Source organism: Drosophila serrata, unplaced genomic scaffold (assembly GCF_035046125.1).
Source record: "Drosophila serrata isolate PLE 108 unplaced genomic scaffold, ASM3504612v1 contig_36, whole genome shotgun sequence".
Lineage (NCBI taxonomy): Eukaryota > Metazoa > Arthropoda > Insecta > Diptera > Drosophilidae > Drosophila > Drosophila serrata.
The window spans coordinates 111,654-134,245 of NW_028256934.1; the positions used below are offsets into that span (position 1 = coordinate 111,654).

Here is a 22,592-nt window from a genome sequence, read left to right on the forward strand (position 1 = left end):
GATAGTGCAAAGTATCAATGCGTTGAAAACAATATCCAAACATCGGTGTATCGATAGTGCTCCGATGTTTTGCCAATCGCTTCTTGCGGAAAGAGAATGAGCAACTAAACGAGGTCCAAGTGTTTCGAATTATTAATAACCATAACTTAGACCGCAATTCGTTTAGTGAATGTGCTAAAAACACGTCGCATGTTCTGCCCTCAACACTCGAGGAGAAAGAAACACCAGAGAAGAAGAGTGAAGACGGAAAAAGAAGAAAATAGTTAACTGTGGCCACCAAAGCGCAGTCGACGTCGACGTCGCGCTGCTGGCGTTGTTTATTTGTTGTGGCTGTGTGTGCGTCTTTTTCAAGGCAAAAAGAAAAACAATAAGCAGAACGCCAATCTGCAATTAAAGCTAAATCTAAACACGCGTAACAACGGTAGCATTCGTAAAGCTGCATTCGCAGCCGCAACAGCAGCATCATCATCAGCAGCAGAGCACGAGCAGCAGCAGCAGCAGCAAACAACAACAACAACTACAACTACAAAGAGCTGTTAACATCGACGTCGGCCGAGCTCTGACAGCGAGCAAAGAAAGGAAAACCGAAAACCAGAGAAGGCGAAGAACGCCTCAAAAGAAAGTGAAGTGAAGTGAAGTAAAGTGCGAAACACACCATACTGACACACGCACACAAACAAACGAAAGCAGAAACCCGACTTTTCAGGCCTAGTAAAGTAGCGTAGCTCTGCCGCTACGATTGCAACGGTATTTGTATTTTTTTTTGTCAGTTGAAATTTGTTTTATTTTATTTTAATTTGTTTTTTTCCGTTTCGTTTCTCGCCTTGTTCACGCGGCACGTGTGCGAATATTTTGTACACTTTCGGTGTTTTTTTTTTGTTTTTTTTTGTTCGTTTTGTCTGCACAAAACAAAGTGAATACTTGTTGCGGAGTGCCACGCCCTCCCCTCTACTCTCAGTCGCCCGCGATCCATAGCAGCGGCTGAGCGCCAGAGCCTGCGTCCGCGCCCGTTCCCCGTTCCCGTGCAAGCGCCAGAGCGAGAGGTAAAACACACGCAAGACACAACAGAGATGGCTAACCAGCAGCTTCTCGCTTTGATGGCCTCTGCCGCCGGTGGCGGCCAGAACAACACGCCGCGTGCCTTGTACGATCTATCGCTTCAGGCCCTTATTGGCAGCATGGACACCAAGGTGCCGGCCCTGGACAGGATCAGTCGTTTGCCGGAGTTGCCGCGCAACCTGCTCATCGATGCCTACGAAATGGTGAGTCTGCCTTGTGTGTATGTGTGTCTGTGTGCGAATATGCATGCGTGCACAGACACGCACGATCATTTGCCAATTTCTGGAATTGGAAAGAGATAAAAGAGCTGGAAGATGGCCAGTTCATTGGAAAAAGAGAATTGTGAAATTGAAATTGATTAAATATTAAATAAGTGAAATTAAAAAGATATATAAAGCATAAGCTGCTTTTCAACAAGTTAAAATCTTGCTATTACCACGTTTATTTCCGTATAAATATCAAGGTTATAGGTTTCAATCCAGTGTATACTATTTTTATTTATTTATTTTTGAGTTTAAATTCCAATTCTGATATCAAATTTCTACGTAACGCAGCTTTTCCATCACCGATCATAACATATACCGATTACTTATCGCAAAACTCCTCCTCCTTCTCCTCCTGCCCTCCCCCTTTGGTGTATATGTTTATAGATATTTCGCCACTGGCAATTACCATTTTCTCATACATATTTCTTTTCATTATCAGGGGGGGGTATAGTAAATTGTCTCTGTTTGTGTTTACTTTTCCGCTTAAGTTGTTTACATGCATGCTCCTCAAGCCTCCTCAGCTCATTAACCCTTGATGTGGGGATGTGGGTCCTTCAATGAGAAATTGTCCGATTAAATGTGAAGATAGATTAACACCTGCGTAAATCGCATAAATCTGTTCTTTATAAAGCCCTGTATAGGAGTTAAGTGGACGAAAAGTAATGAAAATATACTGGAACTCAATGGAAACTTGCTAGAAAATCTACATTTATTCATATTTTCATTTGATTTTATTTTTAAAGAGTTTATTTTCCAGAGCTCTCATAGCTTAAAGCTTAAATAAACCTTCTATAAGAATATGTATCACTTCTAAGCAACTTAACTTGATAGTTTTGTAATTGTAATTGTAGAATCGAAACAAAGAAAACTATATATAATATAATTTGATATTCCACTCCAGACTTTCTTGCTGGATTTTCTTATTCGGGGAAAACCACTTTCCCAGAGTCACAGGTGGTTGTCCAACTTGGCTTCCATATAGCTTCCATATACATATGTATTTCATATAATAAGCGTAGAACAGTGGTGTCAATTATTATAAACAAAAGCGGCGACAATGAGGGAGCGGGTCTAAAAATAGAAACTCAACCAGTCCATGCCAAGGGGAGGGACTTGAAAGCTAGAGAGAGAGAGAGAGAGGGGGAGAGGGGGAAAGAAGCTGGATCAGATCGGATCAGCGCCCTTTGATTGTCCTGTTCTCGCTCTTGGCATTGCTGACTGGCTCTGGACCTTGCCTGAGAAGAAGAGCCATTGAACTTGCTGATAATGGCTAAGCATATTCCATTGTTCGTTGATTTAATGTGTGCGTACGTTGGGTCTCTTGCTGCTCTTTAGAGATGACAACAAAATATATAAATATAGAGTTAAATTTATAAAAAATATTAAATTTTAAGATATTTTCTATATATTTTATATACTAACTTCCCAAATCCTCGCTTTCTCCCTTGATTTTCTGTTTAATAACAACTTTATTTAGTCTAGATTTTGTGTTTTCAAGCTGCCATCTTAAAATTCTAAGCTTAAATCAGATTTTGTATTCATAAACTAATAAATATTTCTTATTTATCTTTATCCCTGCCCCCCATACAGATGTCACAGCAGGAATCGTTGAAGGATACACTCCTGGAGGAGCTGTCCTGCCTGGATGTGTTCTTGCGTCTCGTTCGCTATGCCCCAGCCCGCAGCAAACTGTTGCGCATTGTTGCTTCATTGATGGCCAGCAATAAGCTGCTTGCCAGCCGCCTGGCCGAGGCCTTTGTCACCCGCTACAGCCTCCAGAGCGAACAGGAAGAAACGGATCAGGATCAGGAGCAACAGCAGCAGCAGCAGCAGTGGCTTGGCCAGAACTTGAATCAGAAGCAGAATGAGGAGAGACAAAATTCACTGCAGGATTGCAGTATGCATATATATGATGGAGAGGATCATACTAACAACAGTGCCTGTGCAGCAAGTGGAAGGATTGCAGGCGATGAGGAAACCCAAAGCAAACATAATGTGATCGATCCCGCCGCTCCTGCCGATTCCGCCTTAGAGGAGCTGCCCGCCGAGGAGCTTCAGGCCATTGATCTGGGCCTGCGCCTTGGCTCCTTCCTATCAGAGGCAGGTTGGATGCAGGAGAGCATAACTGTATTGTCGTGCCTCAATGCCAGACTGAAGCACCTGCCGCGCCACAAACATTGGCTCGTTATGCGCCTGGACTGCCTGCAGCGGTAATTTAGGAAACAAAACTCTTTGAAACAACTCTTTATTTATTTTGTATTCTTTTTTCTCTCGATAGCCTTCTGTATGCCGAATCGGCGCACTGCAATTTTAAGCTGGCGAAACGCACCTATGACGAGCTGATCTTACTAAATCCCCTGTTAAATAGCAAGGTGCCGCAAGAGCTGATTGCCATGACCTATAGCCAGATATCGGTCATGTATTTTGTCCGCCACGAGTACAACTTTAGCCACAAGTGGAGCGGCCTGGCCATGCGTATGCTCCAAGTGTCTGCACCGCCGCGGTGAGTTTTGGTGTCTCACTCTTAATCGGAACAGTTGAATCAATTCCTAATCTATGGATTATTCTCTCCCTCTAACTTAGCATTGCCATCGATGTGCTGCGCCAGGCGGCCAAGGCCTGTGTGGTTAAGCGGGACTTTGCCCGGGCCAATTTGCTCATCTGCCAGGCACTGCGACGGGCTCGGTAAGTGCTCTTTTGTCTTTCTCTCTTTCTTTTTCGCTATGTTTTGGTATTACTTACACTTACTTATCTCCCTCTTCCGTAGCGCACACTTTGGTCCAACGCATCAGAAATACGGTGATACCCTCCTGGATTACGGCTTCTTTCTGCTGAATGTGGACTCTGTATTCCAATCGGTGAATGTCTACAAGGAAGCCCTGGCCGTCCGTCGCGGCATCTTTGGCAACATGAACTTTCATGTGGCTATCGCTCATGAGGATTTGTCGTATGCCTACTATGTCCATGAATATAGCACCGGTGACTTTAGTTGTGCTCAGGATCATGTGGATAAGGCTGTGAACATTATGAAGAATCTAGTGCCGAGTAATCATCTCATGTTGGCATCGGCAAAGCGTGTGAAGGCTTTGTTGCTGGAGGAAATTGCGTTGGATAAGATGGCCGATGGTATGGATGAGGAGGATTTGCTATTGCAATCAGAGGAGCTGCATAACTTTGCCCTTCTCCTGTCGCTGGAAACATTCGGTGAGGTGAATGTACAGACGGCCAAGCACTATGGAAATCTGGGGCGGTTGTATCAAACCATGAATCGATTCGAGGAAGCCGAACGTATGCATCAGAAGGCGATCAAAATTAAAACTGATCTGCTGGGTGCCTTTGACTACGAAGTGGGCCTGTCCATAGGCCACTTAGCTTCGCTTTACAATTACCAGATGAAGAAGTATCATGAAGCCGAAAAGCTTTACCTGCGCAGCATCGATATAAGTGAGTACAAGTTCTACATAGTAACAAGATTCAAGTAATGCTTGTTTGCCATGTGGCTAACAATTATAATTATTATTTATATAACAAAAGGTAATCAATCCCTCTCTCTCTCTCTTTGTCTCTTTGTATAGGCCTGCGCTTGTTTGGCCATTCGTATTCTGGCCTGGAGTATGATTATTTGGGCCTGTGTCATGTCTACGAGACGCTGCACAATTTTGAAAAGTATTTGCAGTATGCGCACACCCTGGAAAACTGGCAGATTCTGCGTGGCCAGAATATCACACAAAATGTAGGTTTAATGCCAAAATCGTTATAATAACAAGATGAGTAAGAGGCGTCTTGTTATGCAACTTATTATAATATGTTCTTATAGGTCATATTTTAATTCCAATTTTTTGTTTCCTCCCTTAAGAAGTCTAGCTATCCGGCCATCGAGGAGGACTATTCCATTGAGGAGGTCAAGACCAAGTTCTTCAGCATGTCGGCCTGCAACAAAACCTCCAGCAGCAGTCCATAAAAATCCCAAGTCATGCTTTGAAAACAAACATAAAAGAAAAAAACCTGTGGAAAGTGTGTAGAGTGGAAGAAATGAAGTAAAAGCGGCGGCAGATATATTTTCGCTACGTTTTATTTATGTTTTTTCTTCGGTTTTTTTTTTTTAAAAGCTTCAAAATTAGCAATTAGCAAATATTCATATTCAGTAAGCTAATGTTCACATTTTGTTCCCCCACATCGAATACGTCCAATCCCAGATCTTTATCGTCCACCCTAGGCTTAGAGCAAAGATGTTTATGCAGTAGTAGTAGTTGTTGTTAGAAGGGCCAAGAGTTTAGCCTACGCATAGCTACTTTTCTCCGTACAAAAGTGTGTTGAATCTACTCCCCCTTTAATTTTTTATTTATAATAGTTTTTGTATGTTTTTTTTTGTCGAGAAATTCATTGAGAAAACTTTATGATTTACCTACTGCCTTATGAATGTGATTCAAGGGGTCAACTGTTTATGTTTTTTTAGATTCTGTAAGGTTAGCCAAGAACACAGAATAAAAGTGTATAGAGAATGAGAATGGAAAAAATGTATAGTCTATATAGATGGATCCAAGCGATATATAAGAAGTATGCTGCCTGCCGCAGCCACTAAGGTTCCATGGAGAGGATCGAATAAGCAACACCACCACTCAATACACACACACACACACACACACACACATCCACACACAGCTTCCAGTTAACAAAAGGTTTATTAAATAATAAATAATATAATATATATATATATATACTATAAATTTATATAAATAAATGTGTATTGAATAACGGACAATTTGTACCATTAACATTTGCTACGTAGACGTAGTCCGGAGATATACTTATGATACATTTTTGTGGCATTACTTAGCAATTAATTGTAAGTTCTAAGTGCGAGCCGAAGCGTTGTAAATCTCAAAATAATAATAAAATCAAATGCAAATCCCTGACTGTTTCTCTATTTTTTAAATTAAATATAAATAAATAAATATTCTCCGCATCTAAAAATAATACATATTTAAACGCGCAGGCTCTTGTTAAAGTTTTTGTATTGCCATTTAACTTTTTTATTTTTCTCAGTTTTTTTTTATTTAATAAACCGAAATTTATATACCCTTGCAGTTTGCATTTGCAGTTTCACATTCTTTATCAATCAATATTTTTATATGACAATTTTTTCCATAAATAATAATTTTAAAAAACTCATATCTCAGCCAAAAAAGCTTAAATTTTAATTCGGAAAGCTGTTCTATGTTAGTTTTTTATAGGTTAACAAATCTGAATACTCCACCCAAACTTAAAAAAAAATTAAATTTTTTTCATTTCTTTTTTAAATTTTAAACCCTTAAAAATGTTGAACAAAAATTTCAAAATTTTTTTTCCTGTCTGATGTACCTAGATCGACTCAGCTTTTCTTGCTGATCAAGAATATATATGATTTATTGGGTCGGAAATGACTCCTTTAAAAATTATAAGCTTCTGACTAAAATTAAAATACCCTTACAAGGGTATTAAAATATATAGTTTAGTATTTTCAAACAAAAACGTATTTAATTTATCTTGCGATTAAATATACCAAAAATATACTGCATAGCAGTCCCGCAAAAGCTAATTGCTATAAAACTACCAAATGACAACAGCTGTTTGCTGTAAAACAGCCCGCGAAAATGCGGGTGAACCAGTAAAGCCAATAAGTCGGAACTAGAACCGTTTACAGTTAGAATTGCAAGATCATTTTCATTCGTCGTAATTTTTTCAGCGCGTAAAGATCAGTGAAGAAAAGTTTTGCAGAAATAATGGAAAACGCTTTATTTGCAAATGTGAAAAAGTTGTACGATCACAAGCTGTACGAGTGCGTGATTCCAGCGGTATGTATTAAACCGAAAGAAATCCAGAAGATCAGTTTTTTGAGACACAACTGCGAAACGACGCGCCGCCATTTGCAGGCAGGGGTGCTGCTGACGCTTTTGCACAACGATCGCACCCTGGCCACCCAGGAGGTGGAGTACCAGGTGCAACACTATCTGGCTGGTGCCCAGTTCAAGGAGCGCCAGTTTCGTGCCGCCCAACGCACCCTACAGGAGTTAATTCATCAGCGCAGCTTAATGGTGCGCAAGCGAAATTCCAATATGGCGGCCATTGAGAGCGTCTATGCGGAATTTGGCGATGTGGAGATGCGTCGTCGGCTGGCGGAATGCTATCGAGAGATTGGAAACACAAGGTTGGCCATCGGTGTGTTGCTCCAGGTGCCCGTTAAGTCGAGGACGCCGAGGATTAACTTGATGCTGGCCCGATTGCAGCATTATGGCGGCCCAAGCAGCCCCGGAAGGAATAAGGCCGAGGCATTGTATGCCTACAAGGAGGTGATACGCGAGTGTCCAATGGCGCTGCCGGTGATCCGTGAGATGCTCGAGATGGGCTGCGACGGGAGTGAGGTCAACTCGTTGGTTATGAACGGTAGTAGCCGGGCCAATGCTTTTCCTGATGATAATCTCTATATCAATTCTTTCTTTCAGCTGCCGCATCGCCCCAGGATATCGAATGGCTGAGCATCTATGTGAAGGCTCTTGCCCAAATGCTTAACTGCCATCATTTGGATGCGGCTCGAACATTTGAGCAGATCAGCGTTGGCTCTTGCCTGCGACGAAGCGAACATTTGCTGCTGGCCACTGGCAAGTGCTACTACTATCACGGTCAGTTCTTAAAAGCAAAGCAGTGTCTGTCTGCCGCCCTGCACGCCAATCCCTATAATCTGGAGGCCATGGGTGTGCTGAGCGTGGTCCTCGAGCTTGGAGACTATGGAATGGCGGAGCGGGATCGCCTCTACGCTCAGCTAGTGTCCGAACCCGAGGCGGAGACGGAGCATCCGCACCTGGTCACCGCCCATCATTTATTCCTTCGCGCCCATTACATGTTCGTTGAACGCAAGTTTGAGCGTGGATTGGGCTTGGTGAGGCGTTGCCTCCAGCTGGAGCCGCGTCATCCGGAGGCACTGCTGCTACGGGCTCGTCTCTACACGGAAATGGAGCGTTATACGGAGGCGGCGGTAGCATATCGCGATGCCCAGCTACATCTGCCGTATCGCTTTGAGGTCTTCAAGGGTCTCTTCAACTGCTACTTGGCCCAGAAAAGGTACACGGAGGCGCAGGCCATGTGCACGCTGACCCTGCGCAGCTTTCAAACCTCAGCCCGATGCTATATACTCTTTGGACGGACATTGTTCTCCTCCGGGAATGTGGAGGTGAAGAAGACGGCCCGAAAGTTTGCCCAGCGCGCGTTGCAAATCGATGGAAACTATATGCCGGCGGTGGCCCTAATGGCGGATATCTATGAGCTGGAGGGCGAGACGAAGGAGTGTCTAAAGCTGTTGGAGCACCATACAACCTGCCATCCCCATGCGGATTTCTTTGTCCAAATGGGCAATATGCTGCGGACAGAGAGGCAGCCCATCAAGGCATTGGAATACTACTACAAGGCACTGGGGTGAGCGTTATAAATGTATAAATCCACCTTAACCTATTATTTTTTTTTTTACCTAGAATGAATTCGAAAAGCTTGGGCGCTCTGCAAGGTATAGATAGCCTAAAGGGCTGCTCCTTTGACATTGAATTGATTGCGGGTATCAAGCGCTCCACGGACAAAACAAGCCGCACGGAGGATCAGCAGGTTGTGAAATCAGATTGCATAGATTCGTCATCCACCTCGTCGAATGCTAGAGAGGCAGTATCCTCCTCATCAAGCTCACCGAGGTCTGGACAGGAGAACGAGGATATATCGGAACTTGATACCACTTCGGAGCGAATGTGGGAGGATGTGGATGTGGATATGGTAAATCTGAACACCTCCTTTTGATTTTATGTATTTTTAGTTTCTAAGTACCTTTTTTTTTGTTTGTTTATGATTAACTGCCTTTGCCAACACTATTTAAATAGGGATTTTTGTGATTAGTTGCATTTTCTTAAACTATTTAAATAGGCATACGCTTTATTGAAATTATAGAATCATTTTAAATTCAATTTCAAATCGCTTCACAATCAATTAAAGCATTTTTTGCCATCCTGATCACTTTGATCTGATAACTAACAAACTTTGGCCGCACTTTATTTGGGCCTCCCAGTAGTCTGTGTTTTTTTTGTACAAAAAAATATATATATCAAACATGGAAATCGTGGGGATTCATGTTTACCGTTTTATTATCGTTTTTGTACTGATAATCTTCAGCGGAGTTCTGTGTTGGCTTCGCACCTGCGTTCTAGAGAAAGATATATATACCGATTAGGTGGGCAAATCGCTCCAAGATGCTGCCCTCCATTTCGGTCGCTCCCCAGGAGGATGTCCTAGGAAAACCCATATACGCTACGTATCCATAACAATTTCCATTCCATTGAGAGGTATGTGCAGTTGCGAAAAGAGAACAGGAAACTGAATTTGATAAGAACTTTAATTTGATTAAATTTCAAATCCTAAGTAAAATCAAATTTAAAAACGAAACCCAAACTAGTCAGCTCTTGTCCGTTATCAATCCTCAATCGTTTTATCGGTACGAAATAAATAATAAATTAATTTGATTCAATTTGAAATCTTAAATTAAATTAAAAACGAAACTCAAAATAGTCAGCTCTTGTCCGCTATCAATCCTATATCGTTTTATCGGTAAGAAATATCGTAAGCGAGCTTAGTTAATTTAACCATCACTAGAGAGCATGGTGCAATTAATGTGAGGTGATTTCTTCAGCAAATAATAGTCTGTTAAAAATAACAATAAATAGGTTTCAAAAGAACCTATTATAATAACAAGATTTTATTTTATTTTTTTATTTTTATAATATAAATTTAAATAGTTTTGAGTAAACAATTTAATTTTGTTTATGGGCTTAAAATATTTTTGATAAGGATTTTAAATTTAAAATTAGATTTAAGCTTTATTAGCATGCATCTAATTAGGATTAGATTTATAAGCATGCATCTAATAAAGCTTAATCCTCAGATTATTATAATGTTATAACCTGTTATATAACCTATTATATTGGCAAAAAATAATTTTAATTTTACTTATTAATTTAAATTAATCTTAAGTTTGTTTAGGATTTTTTATTCCAAATCACAAATTTAATTAAGCCTAACAGCCCTATAAGGATAATTTCACCAAGCAAAATCTTTTTTACACACACACCTTTACCGTTAGGGGACTTAAGCCCGAACGCTTGCGCAGCCGATGAGACCACCTCGTAATTATCGGCACCATGCGAAGCGGGCAGAGTCTATTTAAGCGAGCGCAACGCAAAATCGGTTTGAAATTTGTCGGCCGACGGCCGCTCGCTCGTTGCTCGTGTGTTTCGCTGCGTTTCGGTATCGCGTCGTCGTCTCTTCGAAAAACTATCTCGAAAATATTGAACCGGGAATCGAAATAATTAACTTTTGCTGAAACAAACAATTGTTATTATGACATTTTTAGGCATTTTCCAAGCCCGACTTAATTGAGGGTCCTTTTGTTTGCATTTGCTTACTGCCGGTTTGGTTGTTTTGTTTATATTTTTTTTGTGTGTGCCAAAAACGGAATTTTTAGAATTTTCGAAGCGCGGTGTGTGGAGTGCAAAGTGCAAAATTTTGAATCAATCTATTGATAACTGTTTGAATATGATTCGATTTAATATGATTTGATTGCGATATACCTACGAATTTTTTCCCACTATTGTTGTTGTTGTTGTGAGAATAAACAATAATAATAATAGCAAATAAAACGAAACCATTTGCATACAAATCTGCTGTTTTTTGGCAGCTGTCTTCGAAAAAAGGTTAGTTTCCTCCGGATGTCCAAATGGAATAACATTCTTACATTAAATGTTTTTAATATCAAAATCTATAGGGTTATAGGAGTCTTTTCTATAATGTTTTATATGAAGCAAATTTTAATTAATTGTACTTTCGAGATATTAATTCTCTAAGCTTTCGTAATAATTTAATGTCAGGTTTCTTCAAGTGAAAAGATTGGATTTTAGACTATAATATAGAATTGATTTCCCTTTTTGATATTTTACTTTTTGCTACGAGTTCCAACAAACGGTTGATTTAACCCGTCCAGCGGTCGTAGTGAGTTTTTTTTATCAGCGGAATAAATACAAATGGGAGCGTTACACATGTTTGCAGCGATTGTGTTTTAGTATTGTTTTTGTTCATTTCTTTTTAATGTTTTGTGGTGATAATAAAAAGCTGGCAGACCCAAAAGCGAAGAACAAAAGCGAATAGAACATGCCCTATCGAGTGGGTCAAGCCGCTATCGGGTCTCCACGCACTTGTTGATTTCGGTTATTCTCTGTGCAGTTTTAAGTTAAGAATTATTATAATTTTTTTTTGGTTTTTTAGAAGAAAGAAATAAGTTGGTGTTGAGTGTGCTGTGAGATTTCCTAGAATCGCATTATTTGGTCATTCCCTTGGCTTTGTTTCTGCTTACGGATGACTTTCTTTGGGTTCCGGGAAATGCTTTTGCATTAAAATCAACTCCGAATGTCATAAATTTTTTTTTTTAAATTCATTTCCGACCCTTTAAAAATTTGCTTTGTTTATTTACAAATTGATGGCACTTCTTGCAGTGTACTCCTGAGTTTGTTGTGTGTGGGTGTGCATGTGTGTGTGTGTGTGTGTCAACAAACAATTTACAGCTGTTTACGCCTGTTGGACGCCCGCAACAACAACAACAAACAGTTCCAGGAGCAAAAGGAGAGGAAATAAGATGAGTAGCCTGAAAAAGGAGTGGAAATAATGCAAAAACTCAGAGAGAGAAAGGAAGAGAGTGTGTAGGCACAATTTCCATTGTCTTTTGGTCGCTGCAAGTTTTTAATTTCTCAGGCCTTCCATCAATTTTCGAACTGATAAGAGCCCACGCACACTACACTAAACCACTGATAAGCACAACACATCATTCACAATCGAGTGTTTTCTGCTTTCAGTTTTGTTGTGCTTTAAAGCAATGTTAGTTGTTGGGCTGGGCGGCTTCCCTTTCCTTCCTTTCTGCTATGATTTTCCCATGGTGGCCAACGCATGCGCCTCTCTTTCCACACGCACACTTCCACTGATAGCGTTTATGGATTACAATAATTTCCAGTCGACGAAGCGCACAGTGGTTGTCCCGTATCCTTTTGTCGTGTAATAAACACACCCCCACTGTGTGTGTAAGGCAATTAATTATGATTTTATTGCCCAGAGCATTTAAAGAACAACAAATGCAGCACAGGAAATGCCGCGGTTTATTTAATACCCTTTAGGTTTTATATTCAAAATTGATTTTAATTCAATTTATTTAGTTTCACAAGTAAATTTTAGTAATTGATTTCTTCTGGGCCCCTCCCACTGTGCCAACTATTTTGCAATGCGTTGTGCCTTCTTTACCGCTTTCTTTTGCTTCTTATTTCGCAGCTCCTTCTACATCCTTCGCTCTCTTGCGGTCTTTCTCTCTTTCACTCTTCACTCTCTGCAAAATAGTTGGGCAAGGACTTGCGCGGAAGCTGCCCACGAAAAGGAGGGGGGTGGACAACCCTATGCAGTACCGTTAAAGTTACAGTTGTGTCTCCCAGTCATATGGTCGCACCGTCAAGTGGCGGAGTTGCGGTTTCGGTGTCGCGGAGTCGTCGCGGTGTCCATGTCCAACTCCAAACTGCAAACTTCCTACAACTGATTTACCTTCCGTTTCCGACTTTTTCAATAATTTGTGAAGGTTCTCTCCATTTATCTACGGTTATTTACATATATATTTTTTTTGTTATTGTGCTGTGTAGTGCGTGAGAGAGTGCAAAAAAAAAAAAAAAAACTGTTACCGCCTTGGATATTGGTACCGTTATTGGTAATAACGAACGTGCTTCCTTGTCTGGGCTCGAATAAAAAAAAGTTCGCTGCTGTTTTTCGGGTCGCGTGCAGAAAAAAAGTAAGCGCAGAATTTAACGTAAATTTCAGAGTGTTTTTTAGTGTAGTTTTTCTCTTTTTTTTTGTTTTTTTTTTTATTGTATTGCTGACTGACTGACTGTTTTCTCCGGTTTAAGGAGGGTGGCAACCATCGATTTGCGTGTCGCGCTGCCAAAAACACTGAAAAATCCCAAAATCAAAATCAAATCATCGGCACAATGGCGAAAAAATAAAAATAAACAAAAGAAATCAAATGCCAAATAGTAAAATCGCAATTGTCTGAAATCGAGAGAGCAACAACAGCACTTATAATGATTATTATTATTATTTATATTATTATGCTGACTGTCTCTGATATTGGAACTTGGCGTTTCATCCTATAACACTGGGTATTTCTGTGTTGGAATGTGCCCATAGTGTTGGTTGTGTGTGTATGTAAATCAGCACAGAACTAATGTTTATTTGTTTGACTTATTTTGTTATACCCATTACTCCATATGCTACAAGGGTATAATTAGCTTTTGGGTCTATTTAACGGTTTAATGGTGTTATAATCTCCCCATAAAGTATACTATACTATACAGTCTTGATTAAGCCTTATTAGGTAGGGTTATTAGAACATGTCCGTTTGTCCGTCTGTAGTTTTGTCCGTAGAAAAGTATAAACAAATAATAAATTATTAACTTACTTATTATACCCTTGCAGAGGATTATATTTTTAATCAGAAGCTTATAACGCTGTAAAGGATTCATTTTCGACCCTATATATCATATATATTCTTGATCAGCATGAATAGCCGAATCGATCTAGACATGTCTGGGACAAAACAAAATTTTTTAAAAATTTAACATTTTTATAAGGGGTTACATCGTTAAAATCTTTAAAGAAAATGATCAAAATTTTTAATTTTTTAAATATTTGATTTGAGTATGCAGATTTGTTAACTTAACAAAAACTAACATAGAAAAGCTTTCCGAGTTAAAATTAATCCATTTTTGGTTTAGTTATGAGTTTTTTAAGCTTTAAATTTCTCGAAAAAAGTGTCATAAAAATATTGATAAACATTAATTTAAAGAATAGAATAATTTTAAGCTTACTTATGATCAATTTCCGATTCATTACTTTTTTTTAGATTATACCAATTTATATATATATAAAGTATCGTTATATTTTAATAGCTAAAAACAAAGAGCGACAAGAAAGGACCTTAGTTTTGGGGTATCCCACAGTCGAGATTTATTTTATATTCCTTTATCTAGTTATTTGTATATTTTTTTGCTTTTCAATTATATGTCCACATGCAATGGACACCCCTCATAGCACCAACTCGTAATATCCGACCGATATGCATATGTAAATATATATAGTATATAAACACAAACAGAAAAACTGTGACAGCTCCAAGCTTATTGAGTTTATCTGAAGTTTTTATTTTTCCCCACTTATTACGCCGTCATCATCCACTCATATATCGTGTATATAGTATATATAGTATCTGTAGAGTGTATACGATGTTTTATCCATAAAATATGGCATACTGACAGATCCAGTTTGAACCACTTAGGGGTAGAGCAACCAATTTATGATTATAGACCAAGAACTTGCATCGATCGGCGAACAAAGAGCGATATATTCCTTTATGGCTCGTATATTAGTTAAAAGATAAGCTCGCTGAGGGCGCCATATGGCTATACTTGTAAACTATAGGTTATAGCATCATGATAAGGCTATATACATATATATGTACCTGTATTTATGTATTACCTAGCTAAAAGCTTACACTGTACTAGGCCACAGATAAGGGCATTTCAGGGAAACAGAACAAAGTCATAAATAGTAAAGCAATAACCCGGCGGAAATTAACTTCCTTGGTTATAATCCTTTATTAGCATTCTATTCTTTTATAAATTATCAAGAAAAGTCTTGTCTTAATTATTTATTAAAGACTACATCTTAAAGATTTAATTTTGTATATCTTTGGCAATTTTCTTTTAGAATTTATGTTTATAGGAAAACCTTTCCTTTAACTATTTTCATTGCAAAAACACCAACTTTATTTGCCAGCACATTTATATAAAGTTTTCCTCCTGCCTATATGTACATATATATTTTCTTTCAATGACGATTTTTCCATGAGTCATTGCCTTTGATGAAGGGCCTCCCACTGCGTCTGGGCGCCTCTCGAAATGTTGTTTTTATTCCCATTTTGTGTGTTTTATATTTTATTTTCCTTGTCAGGAGATTGAGTCATGTCGTCAGCTCTTCTAATGAGTATAACATTTATGTAGGGAGATCGGTTGAGGAGGAGTGAATGGGGTGGCAGCAGCAGGCAGGAACAGTCACTAGTTGGGCTGACCTTGATGACCGCATGCGCGGGGCATTCGTCACGCACTCGAAAGTAGCAACAGCAGCGGCAGGAGTTATTTTCCACCCAAAAGAAAAGGTCACTGCGGCAAGAGGCCTGCACAAAAATGTGGCATTGACCTTGTATAATTCTTACCTGAAACTGAGGTCGCAGAGACCCAAGGTTTTCGGAAGGTGTCAAGCGGTGTAGCACATTAAGATATTACCAGAAATCTGTCATCAATATTGGTCTTTGACAGTTTACCTTCTTTTCTTTTATAAAATATATTTTGAGACGATTTATTTGAATAAGAAAAAGATTATTTAAGAGCTATTGTTATACATAGCAGGAGCTGGAATTTGGTTATTTACATATGATAGCAATATAAATTAACAAATCTGATTGCTATTAACATTCAAATTTGAATGCTTGTAAAGGCAAATATTTAATTATAATATAAAGGTTATAACTTTATAATTAAAGTGTTTATTTGGTACCTAGGGATATACCCACAGGACACCAAATAACACACCCAATTCTATGTAGGCATTTCCGTTGTATTTCCCCCATTTTATTCTATTTCTTGTATTTTTTTTTGCGTGTCTTTACTCTCTTTGCCATTTCCGCTTGTCAAACATTTGTCAGCTTTTAGCTTATTGCCAACTTCTGTAGCTCTCCTCTAGCTAAATAGTTGGGTCTCTATATATATAGCTACATTTATACATATGTATCTTAGAGCGATTGCAAAGGCAAACCTACACTGGCTAGAGAGTCTGGGTCTTTGGATTTGGGCTTTGGGTTTGGATTTGGAGTTGGATTTGAAATTGGGATTCAGTATGGGGTCCAAGACTTTAGCCCACCTCGCAGTGGCTTGGCTTTAGTCGGTTTTCATCGCATATTTACGTAGGCCATTCAAGCCAAGTTAACGCCTTTATTTATTGACTTATTTGTTTAGACCAGGCCACCACCTCTCTCTCTTGCCACTTTCCGCTCTTTCGGTGTGCGTGGAAGGCAAATAAAACTCCATTTACCGTTTTTCTACTTACGTTTCTTATGATGATGTCACACAAATAGTATTGTCGCATAACTGAACTGAATACTATATAGTAATTGAGAACTATTGGAATGTATATTGAAAGGAAAAGTTCAATATTGGCAAGAATATATCGAAAATATTGTTAAAATATCGAAAATGTCGTTATAAAAGAAATATATTGATCATCTTGTTTCAATTAATTTTTCTAATATTATTTCGACTATATTTGTATGATATATTAAACCGATTTATCGCTTATCACTTTAAAATATCTATTATATTGATATTAAATCGATTTATCGCTTATTTATCACTTTAAAGTATCTATTATATCGATATGTATCGATTTTTTTTATTGAATATAGATACTTTATCGTTATATATATACTTTTTGTAAACATTATAATAATTTCCATTATTTTTCCTTACTCGCAGCTGAGGAAAATCAACAGAAGAACACAGAAGAAACCAAAAAAAAAACCGATCACAAACACGACGGATATATCAACAGCAGATCGGTAAGTTCATCAGGGGTCGGTGAAGGTGTTAAATATAGGGGGAAGTCTGGAAAGTTGCGACACAGGAACTCTCATTGTTATTTTCCCCCCTCAAAGTTTACTTGACATTTTCAAAAATAAGGGGAGATAAATGGAAGTTGGTAAAATATATATTTTATTATTCGAAAGTTTTTTAGAAACTGAGAAGAAACTTTGTATCTCTTCTGATATTTTGCATCTCAGTGAGTCATTGTATTAGGACATCTCTTGATCACTTTGGATGACGGAAATCCTTTCACAAGAAAACGAATTCTTCTCTCAAGCATTCATCCCTGAAAAAAAAGAAACAAAATAAAATACACATTCGCAATGCGCTAATCACTTTGGTTCTGGGAAAGTGTTCTTATGCGTGAATCATTTGGCTATATGTTAACGCCCCGGTTTCGGGCTCTATCAATAAAAATACAAAAAAGCAGTTTCGTCATAGATCAAGATGATGACGATGCCTCAGACTATACAACAATCTCCCTCAAAATATATATATATAATACTATATAGTCGCGACGAGTGCGATATTTATTTTTGGCATTTTTTTGGCTCTTCGTGGGGATTATGTCGTAGGTCAGGGAATGTATTTCTTGATATTTATGAATGGGGAAAAGAAAATGAAATTTGTCGTGTGACTCACAGTGCTGCATATTTTCGGGTCTCGGTTTCAGTTTCAGTTTCATATTCCGAGTCAGTTTTTAGTATCATTTTCGATTTCGTTATCGTTATCATGAGTATATATCGTCACGATTGTAGTATTGTCGCCACAATTGGCATTCCACAAACCTAACAGCGAACAATTTTTTTGGGGGGGCTTTAAAATTCATTCATTCACAGAGTTATGATTGGCCGGAAAGTTGTCGTCATTTGTCATATGAATATTTCAATATTTATGAGTGACTTCTCCTAGCTCCTCCTCGACTTCCTTCCTCCACCTTTTCATCAGATTCAATCACACATTCCTCTATATTTTGGACAGTTCATTTATTTTTATTTCGACAGGGGTAGAGTGTGTCAAGTGATCGCCAAAGGGCCAGTCTGGCATACAAATGGGTATAGATTGGTTTTTTGTTTATGGATTGAGAGAAGGGGGAACTGGAATCATCGATCAGTTTGGCAGTTGATCAAACATATAGATAGACAGGAATGACAGATCAGGAGGGGATCACAGGGTGCTAAAGGTGACTTTAAAATGTATTTCGAAAAGAAGTAAGGACTTGATAAGTATTACTTTGAATGTTTCCATTGTCCTAGGATCAGGATGGAGAATCTTAAAGTAATTCGAGATTTTAATCTCTCTTTTGTGATACTTTAATTCTTGAAAAATGTACTTTTATTGTGGGTTTTTCTAAGGCTTTTCCAGAGCCTTAGGAGATCTTTACTTGAGATCTTATATTTACATTGATTTGTGTATCTGTTCATTAGATATTGTACTTATTGATGCCTGCTTGATAGCTTTTCTTTCTGACTTGTATTTCTTGATAATTTTCATAAATTCCTTTATGGAAAAATCTCTCTCTCTCTCTCTCTCTGATCCACTGATCTCTCTTTCACTCGACATTATTCATGAATGCTGCCCCCGGAGGCGATCTTTTGTCTCTTTGTCGCCGCTGTTCATTCAATTAATTGCACAGTGAAGAGAGCGAGACTCAGTCGCAAGTTAGTTGGTACATCTCTATGTGTATCTTGTATCTGCATCTGTATCTCGAGTAGAGACATTTCCCATGGCTGTGCCTTGCCTCTTGTAAATAAAAATATAGTTGTTCGCGCACGCAATTTGCTGTTCGCTCATCTCTGGAGATCTTCAGAGATCTGTGATGCTGTTGCTGTGGTCATGAACCCGCATTGTAGTTGCCATTTCATTTGTTTATTAATTACTCAGACCCCTCTCGCCAGTGGTTGATGGATGATGTGGCTCCCATCACCATCGTCAGACTTCCAACTCCGTATCCATCTGTATCCACCATCTCCGGCTCCATGTCATTGGCATGTGGGTTGTGGGTGAAATGAAACCATTCAAGTTACTGGATGGATGACAATGAAATGCTAAAGTTTCACTTATTTATTTATGTATCATTATACATATCAATGGATATTTATACATATAGCGGAGTATTAGGAAGTTTGATCTTATAACTAAATGATATAATAGTGATACATATGGAGTGATCTTGTAATTAAAAAGATTTCAAAGGAAACTGGAAAAATCTTTGAAATCTAATACTTCTCTAGCTTCTTAGATCTCTTAAAACCTTTTTTTATACCTGCCTTAAATTTTATTTAAGATATTTCTCTTCTGCTTTATCATAATCTCTGTAAAAACATTAACTTGGCCTTTAGATCTGTTACTCTTTAAATTCTGAAAAGAATGTTTTTATGTGGCTCAGAGGGGGTCCTCATCTTCGTTTTATTTATTTTTATTTTCTTTGTTTTTTTTTTTTTTGCAATCTTGGCTAAGCAGGCGTGAAATCATCGTTATTATAATGATTGTTTTTTGCTCTGCCAGGCTAGGCATTATTATCGAATTAACACTCGGCTCCGCAAAGACCCATTATAAAGAAGTTAGGGGAGTGTGTGGAAGCCGATTAAATGCTTCCAACGATTGTCGCCTATTAACGGAATCAACTCGGGATGCGGGCGGTCGTCTGATGATGGGCCTAATCAAAATTGTATTTATGATGTTTATATACCATATAGTATTTACTGTTTACTGGGTCAGGGGTATGCAAGCGTGTTGCGTACTTTAATTTTATTACATTTAATGGCATTTAGTCATCAAGGGATTTTCTCTATCTCTCTTTTTCGCCTTTTCTCTGATTTTTGTTTTGGTTTGTCAAAAAAAATCTGTGTTTTGACAAAAAAGATCAGTGGGCTTGAGGGGTTTAATGAATGGGGGCGACAAGCGATCAAATGTCCGAATGCCAAATGGTTGTGCATAAGCTGAAAACAAAGTAAGAAAAAAATATATATAAATTCACACGAAAAATAAAACATAAAAACAAGCTTAAAACAAAAAAGAAAACTAACTTCGGAAAGCCAAACTTTATATGCCCTTGCAATTTGCACTTTATTATAGGATCGTTTCGAAAATCGATCATAACTAAGCTTTAAATATTCGTATTTTTTTATAGATATTTATTTTAATGCACAAATCAAAGTTTAAAAATCTCAAAAATGCATTAATTTTAATTCGGAAAGCAGTCCCATGTTAGTTTTTATTAGGTTAATAAATCTGCATACTCAATTTAAAATTTTATGAAATTCAAATTTTTATCAATTTTTCATAATTCAATTTTCATTATTTTTACCCTTCTAAAAATGTGAAATTTTTAAAAAAATTAAATTGTTGTCAAACATAGCTAGATCGACTCGGCTTTTCATGCTGATCAAGAGTATATATGGTTTATAGGGTCGGAAATGACTCCTTCCATATTTTTTAAGCTTCTGACTGAAATTATAAAACCACTTTTTGACTCGATTTTATATATATTTTTATATGGCAATTTTATCGACAAATTAAGGTTTAAAAAACTCATAACTAAGCCAAAAATACATTGATTTTAATTCGGAAAGCAGTCCCATGTTAGTTTTTATTAGGTTAATAAATCTGCATACTAAATTTAAAGTTTTATGAAACTCAAATTTTTATCAATTTTTCATAATTCAATTTTCATTATTTTAACCCTTATAAAAATGTGAAATTTTTGAAAAAATTTAATTGTTATCGAACATAGCTAGATCGACTCAGCTTTTTGTGCTGATCAAGAATATATATGATTTATAGGGTCGGAAATGACTCCTTCGATGCGTTTTAAGCTTCTGACTATAATTGTAATACCCTTTTTTAGGGTTAAATTTCGATCGTTCCTATGGCAGCTATATATATGTAAATATATAGTCCACCGATCCGCCATGCTCCGACTTTTATACTAGTTAAATTGTAGAATAACTCGATAGTTTCATTGTAATAGCTCCAAAACAAATCTCGCACATCTGTGCATATGATTCCCAACTGGTTCTCACCTCCCCGGAACGAAGTGACTGCTGCCGGCCACGTCTCAGATATGTGTTGTGTTAAAAAAGTTGCAAGTCATTGTTTACTAGTGATTAAAGTTAGTTACTGATCATACATACTTACTAGTCATAGATACTTATTGATCATAGTTACTTAATGTTCATTGATACTTACTGATCATAGTTAATTACTGGTCATAGATATTTACTGATCATTGCTATCTACTCCTCATAGTTGCTTAACTTTCATTGATACTTGCTGATCATTGTTCAATTGATACATCAAAGTTTACAATATTTTGTATATTTAGCATGCTATATACCAGAAATCAAATAAGAATTTTCGAATGTATTTTCGGTTATAGTTTAATAATTTAAAACATCAAAAATGATCCCATTCATTGTAACTATAAATACGAAAATAATAGAGGAAAATCATTTAAAATTGACTATATTTCCGTCGATACATCATACCTGTCATGGTCTTTGGGGATCTCTGCCAAACTTAACCACCTGATGTACGTAAAGGTGAAGACAAATTGGCCAGCTTACATCATTTTTTTTTTTTTTTTTTGTTTTTAGCCAGAAATTATGATTCGCCCCAAAGGCTATTAAGAATTTTTTGTCTTTGGTTTCGGTTTCGGTTTTGGCCTTTAGCAGCCGTTCGTTGTCGTGTTGGGTGGGCGAGAGATTTTCGTGTGTTTTTGTGTTTGGCTCATTAAGTGGCTCAAATGGCAGTCAAAAAAAACATAAACAAAGAAAAAAAAAGGCCCAAAACAGAGCCAAGAATCATTATGTCAATGTCTTTGAGCTTGGGGGTTACCTCATGCCCTCATATTCCCCAACTCCAAACCGGTGACTCTTTGCACTTGAGACTCCGGACTCTATTCTTGGAGATTTTGCAATCTCTCGCCTGCCACGACTGTGTCAAGTGTCGATCTCCACTTGAATGTGGAAATCAATTTCATTTTAGATACCTTTTTTATTTTTTTTTTTTGTAAGAACTCTCGCTTTTGTCTCGTCTAGAGTTTCTATAGGATCATTTTGGGTGTCTAAGGATCATGACTTGGCACTCCTTTCCGTCTAAATGATCCCTTGTTTGAGCCATCCATCAAGGCGTCTAGATCAAACGATTTGCTGCCGATTGAATCATTATATATGCCTTTTGATGATGATGATCCTCAGATCCCAGATCCCAGATCTCTCTCTATGGATCCCCATTGTCTTGTGCATAATTTGTAACCAAATTTAGTAGCTTCTCTGGTGATGGGTTTGAGGGTTTCTTTTTTGTTTTTTGTGGGGTTTGGCTTCAGGTTCAGGTTTCTCCTGGTGATCGGTAATCTCTAGAGCTGCGTGTGTGGGGCCTAGCTGCAGGGGATAACTTTGTGTTTGTTGTGTTTAGTGTGTTGTGTGTATGCCTGCGAGGAGCACCATGCACCACTTACCTCGTCTAGTCGTCTTGATTG

General features: G+C 38.0%; 2 protein-coding genes across 5 annotated transcripts in view; both read left to right on the top strand.

Moving 5' to 3' along the window:
- Positions 1 to 13: 13 nt before the first annotated feature.
- Positions 14 to 6,241, top strand: Pat1 (Protein interacting with APP tail-1). 4 transcript variants are annotated; one of them, XM_086834721.1, is made up of 8 exons: positions 67 to 747; positions 915 to 1,262; positions 2,916 to 3,535; positions 3,604 to 3,828; positions 3,909 to 4,010; positions 4,093 to 4,769; positions 4,901 to 5,058; positions 5,182 to 6,241. In XM_086834721.1, the coding sequence occupies exons 2-8, from the start codon at positions 1,071 to 1,073 to the stop codon at positions 5,284 to 5,286; spliced, it is 2,079 nt and encodes a 692-aa protein (XP_086690847.1). In that variant the 5' UTR covers positions 67 to 747; positions 915 to 1,070; the 3' UTR covers positions 5,287 to 6,241. The 4 variants fall into 4 exon arrangements, with proteins under 4 accessions (XP_020812177.2, XP_020812178.2, XP_086690847.1 ...); XM_086834729.1 differs by having other exon boundaries at positions 5,185 to 6,241; XM_020956518.2 differs by having other exon boundaries at positions 14 to 1,262.
- A 772-nt stretch (positions 6,242 to 7,013) lies between these two features.
- APC7 (anaphase-promoting complex subunit 7) overlaps positions 7,014 to 22,592 on the top strand; it is a 41,858-nt gene continuing 26,279 nt past the window's right edge. The window contains exons 1-5 of the mRNA XM_020956570.2: positions 7,014 to 7,159; positions 7,238 to 7,748; positions 7,808 to 8,774; positions 8,831 to 9,119; positions 17,003 to 17,085. Coding sequence (XP_020812229.2) covers positions 7,088 to 7,159; positions 7,238 to 7,748; positions 7,808 to 8,774; positions 8,831 to 9,119; positions 17,003 to 17,085 — 1,922 coding nt within the window. The 5' untranslated portion in view covers positions 7,014 to 7,087. The remainder of the gene's footprint in view (positions 7,160 to 7,237; positions 7,749 to 7,807; positions 8,775 to 8,830; positions 9,120 to 17,002; positions 17,086 to 22,592) is intronic.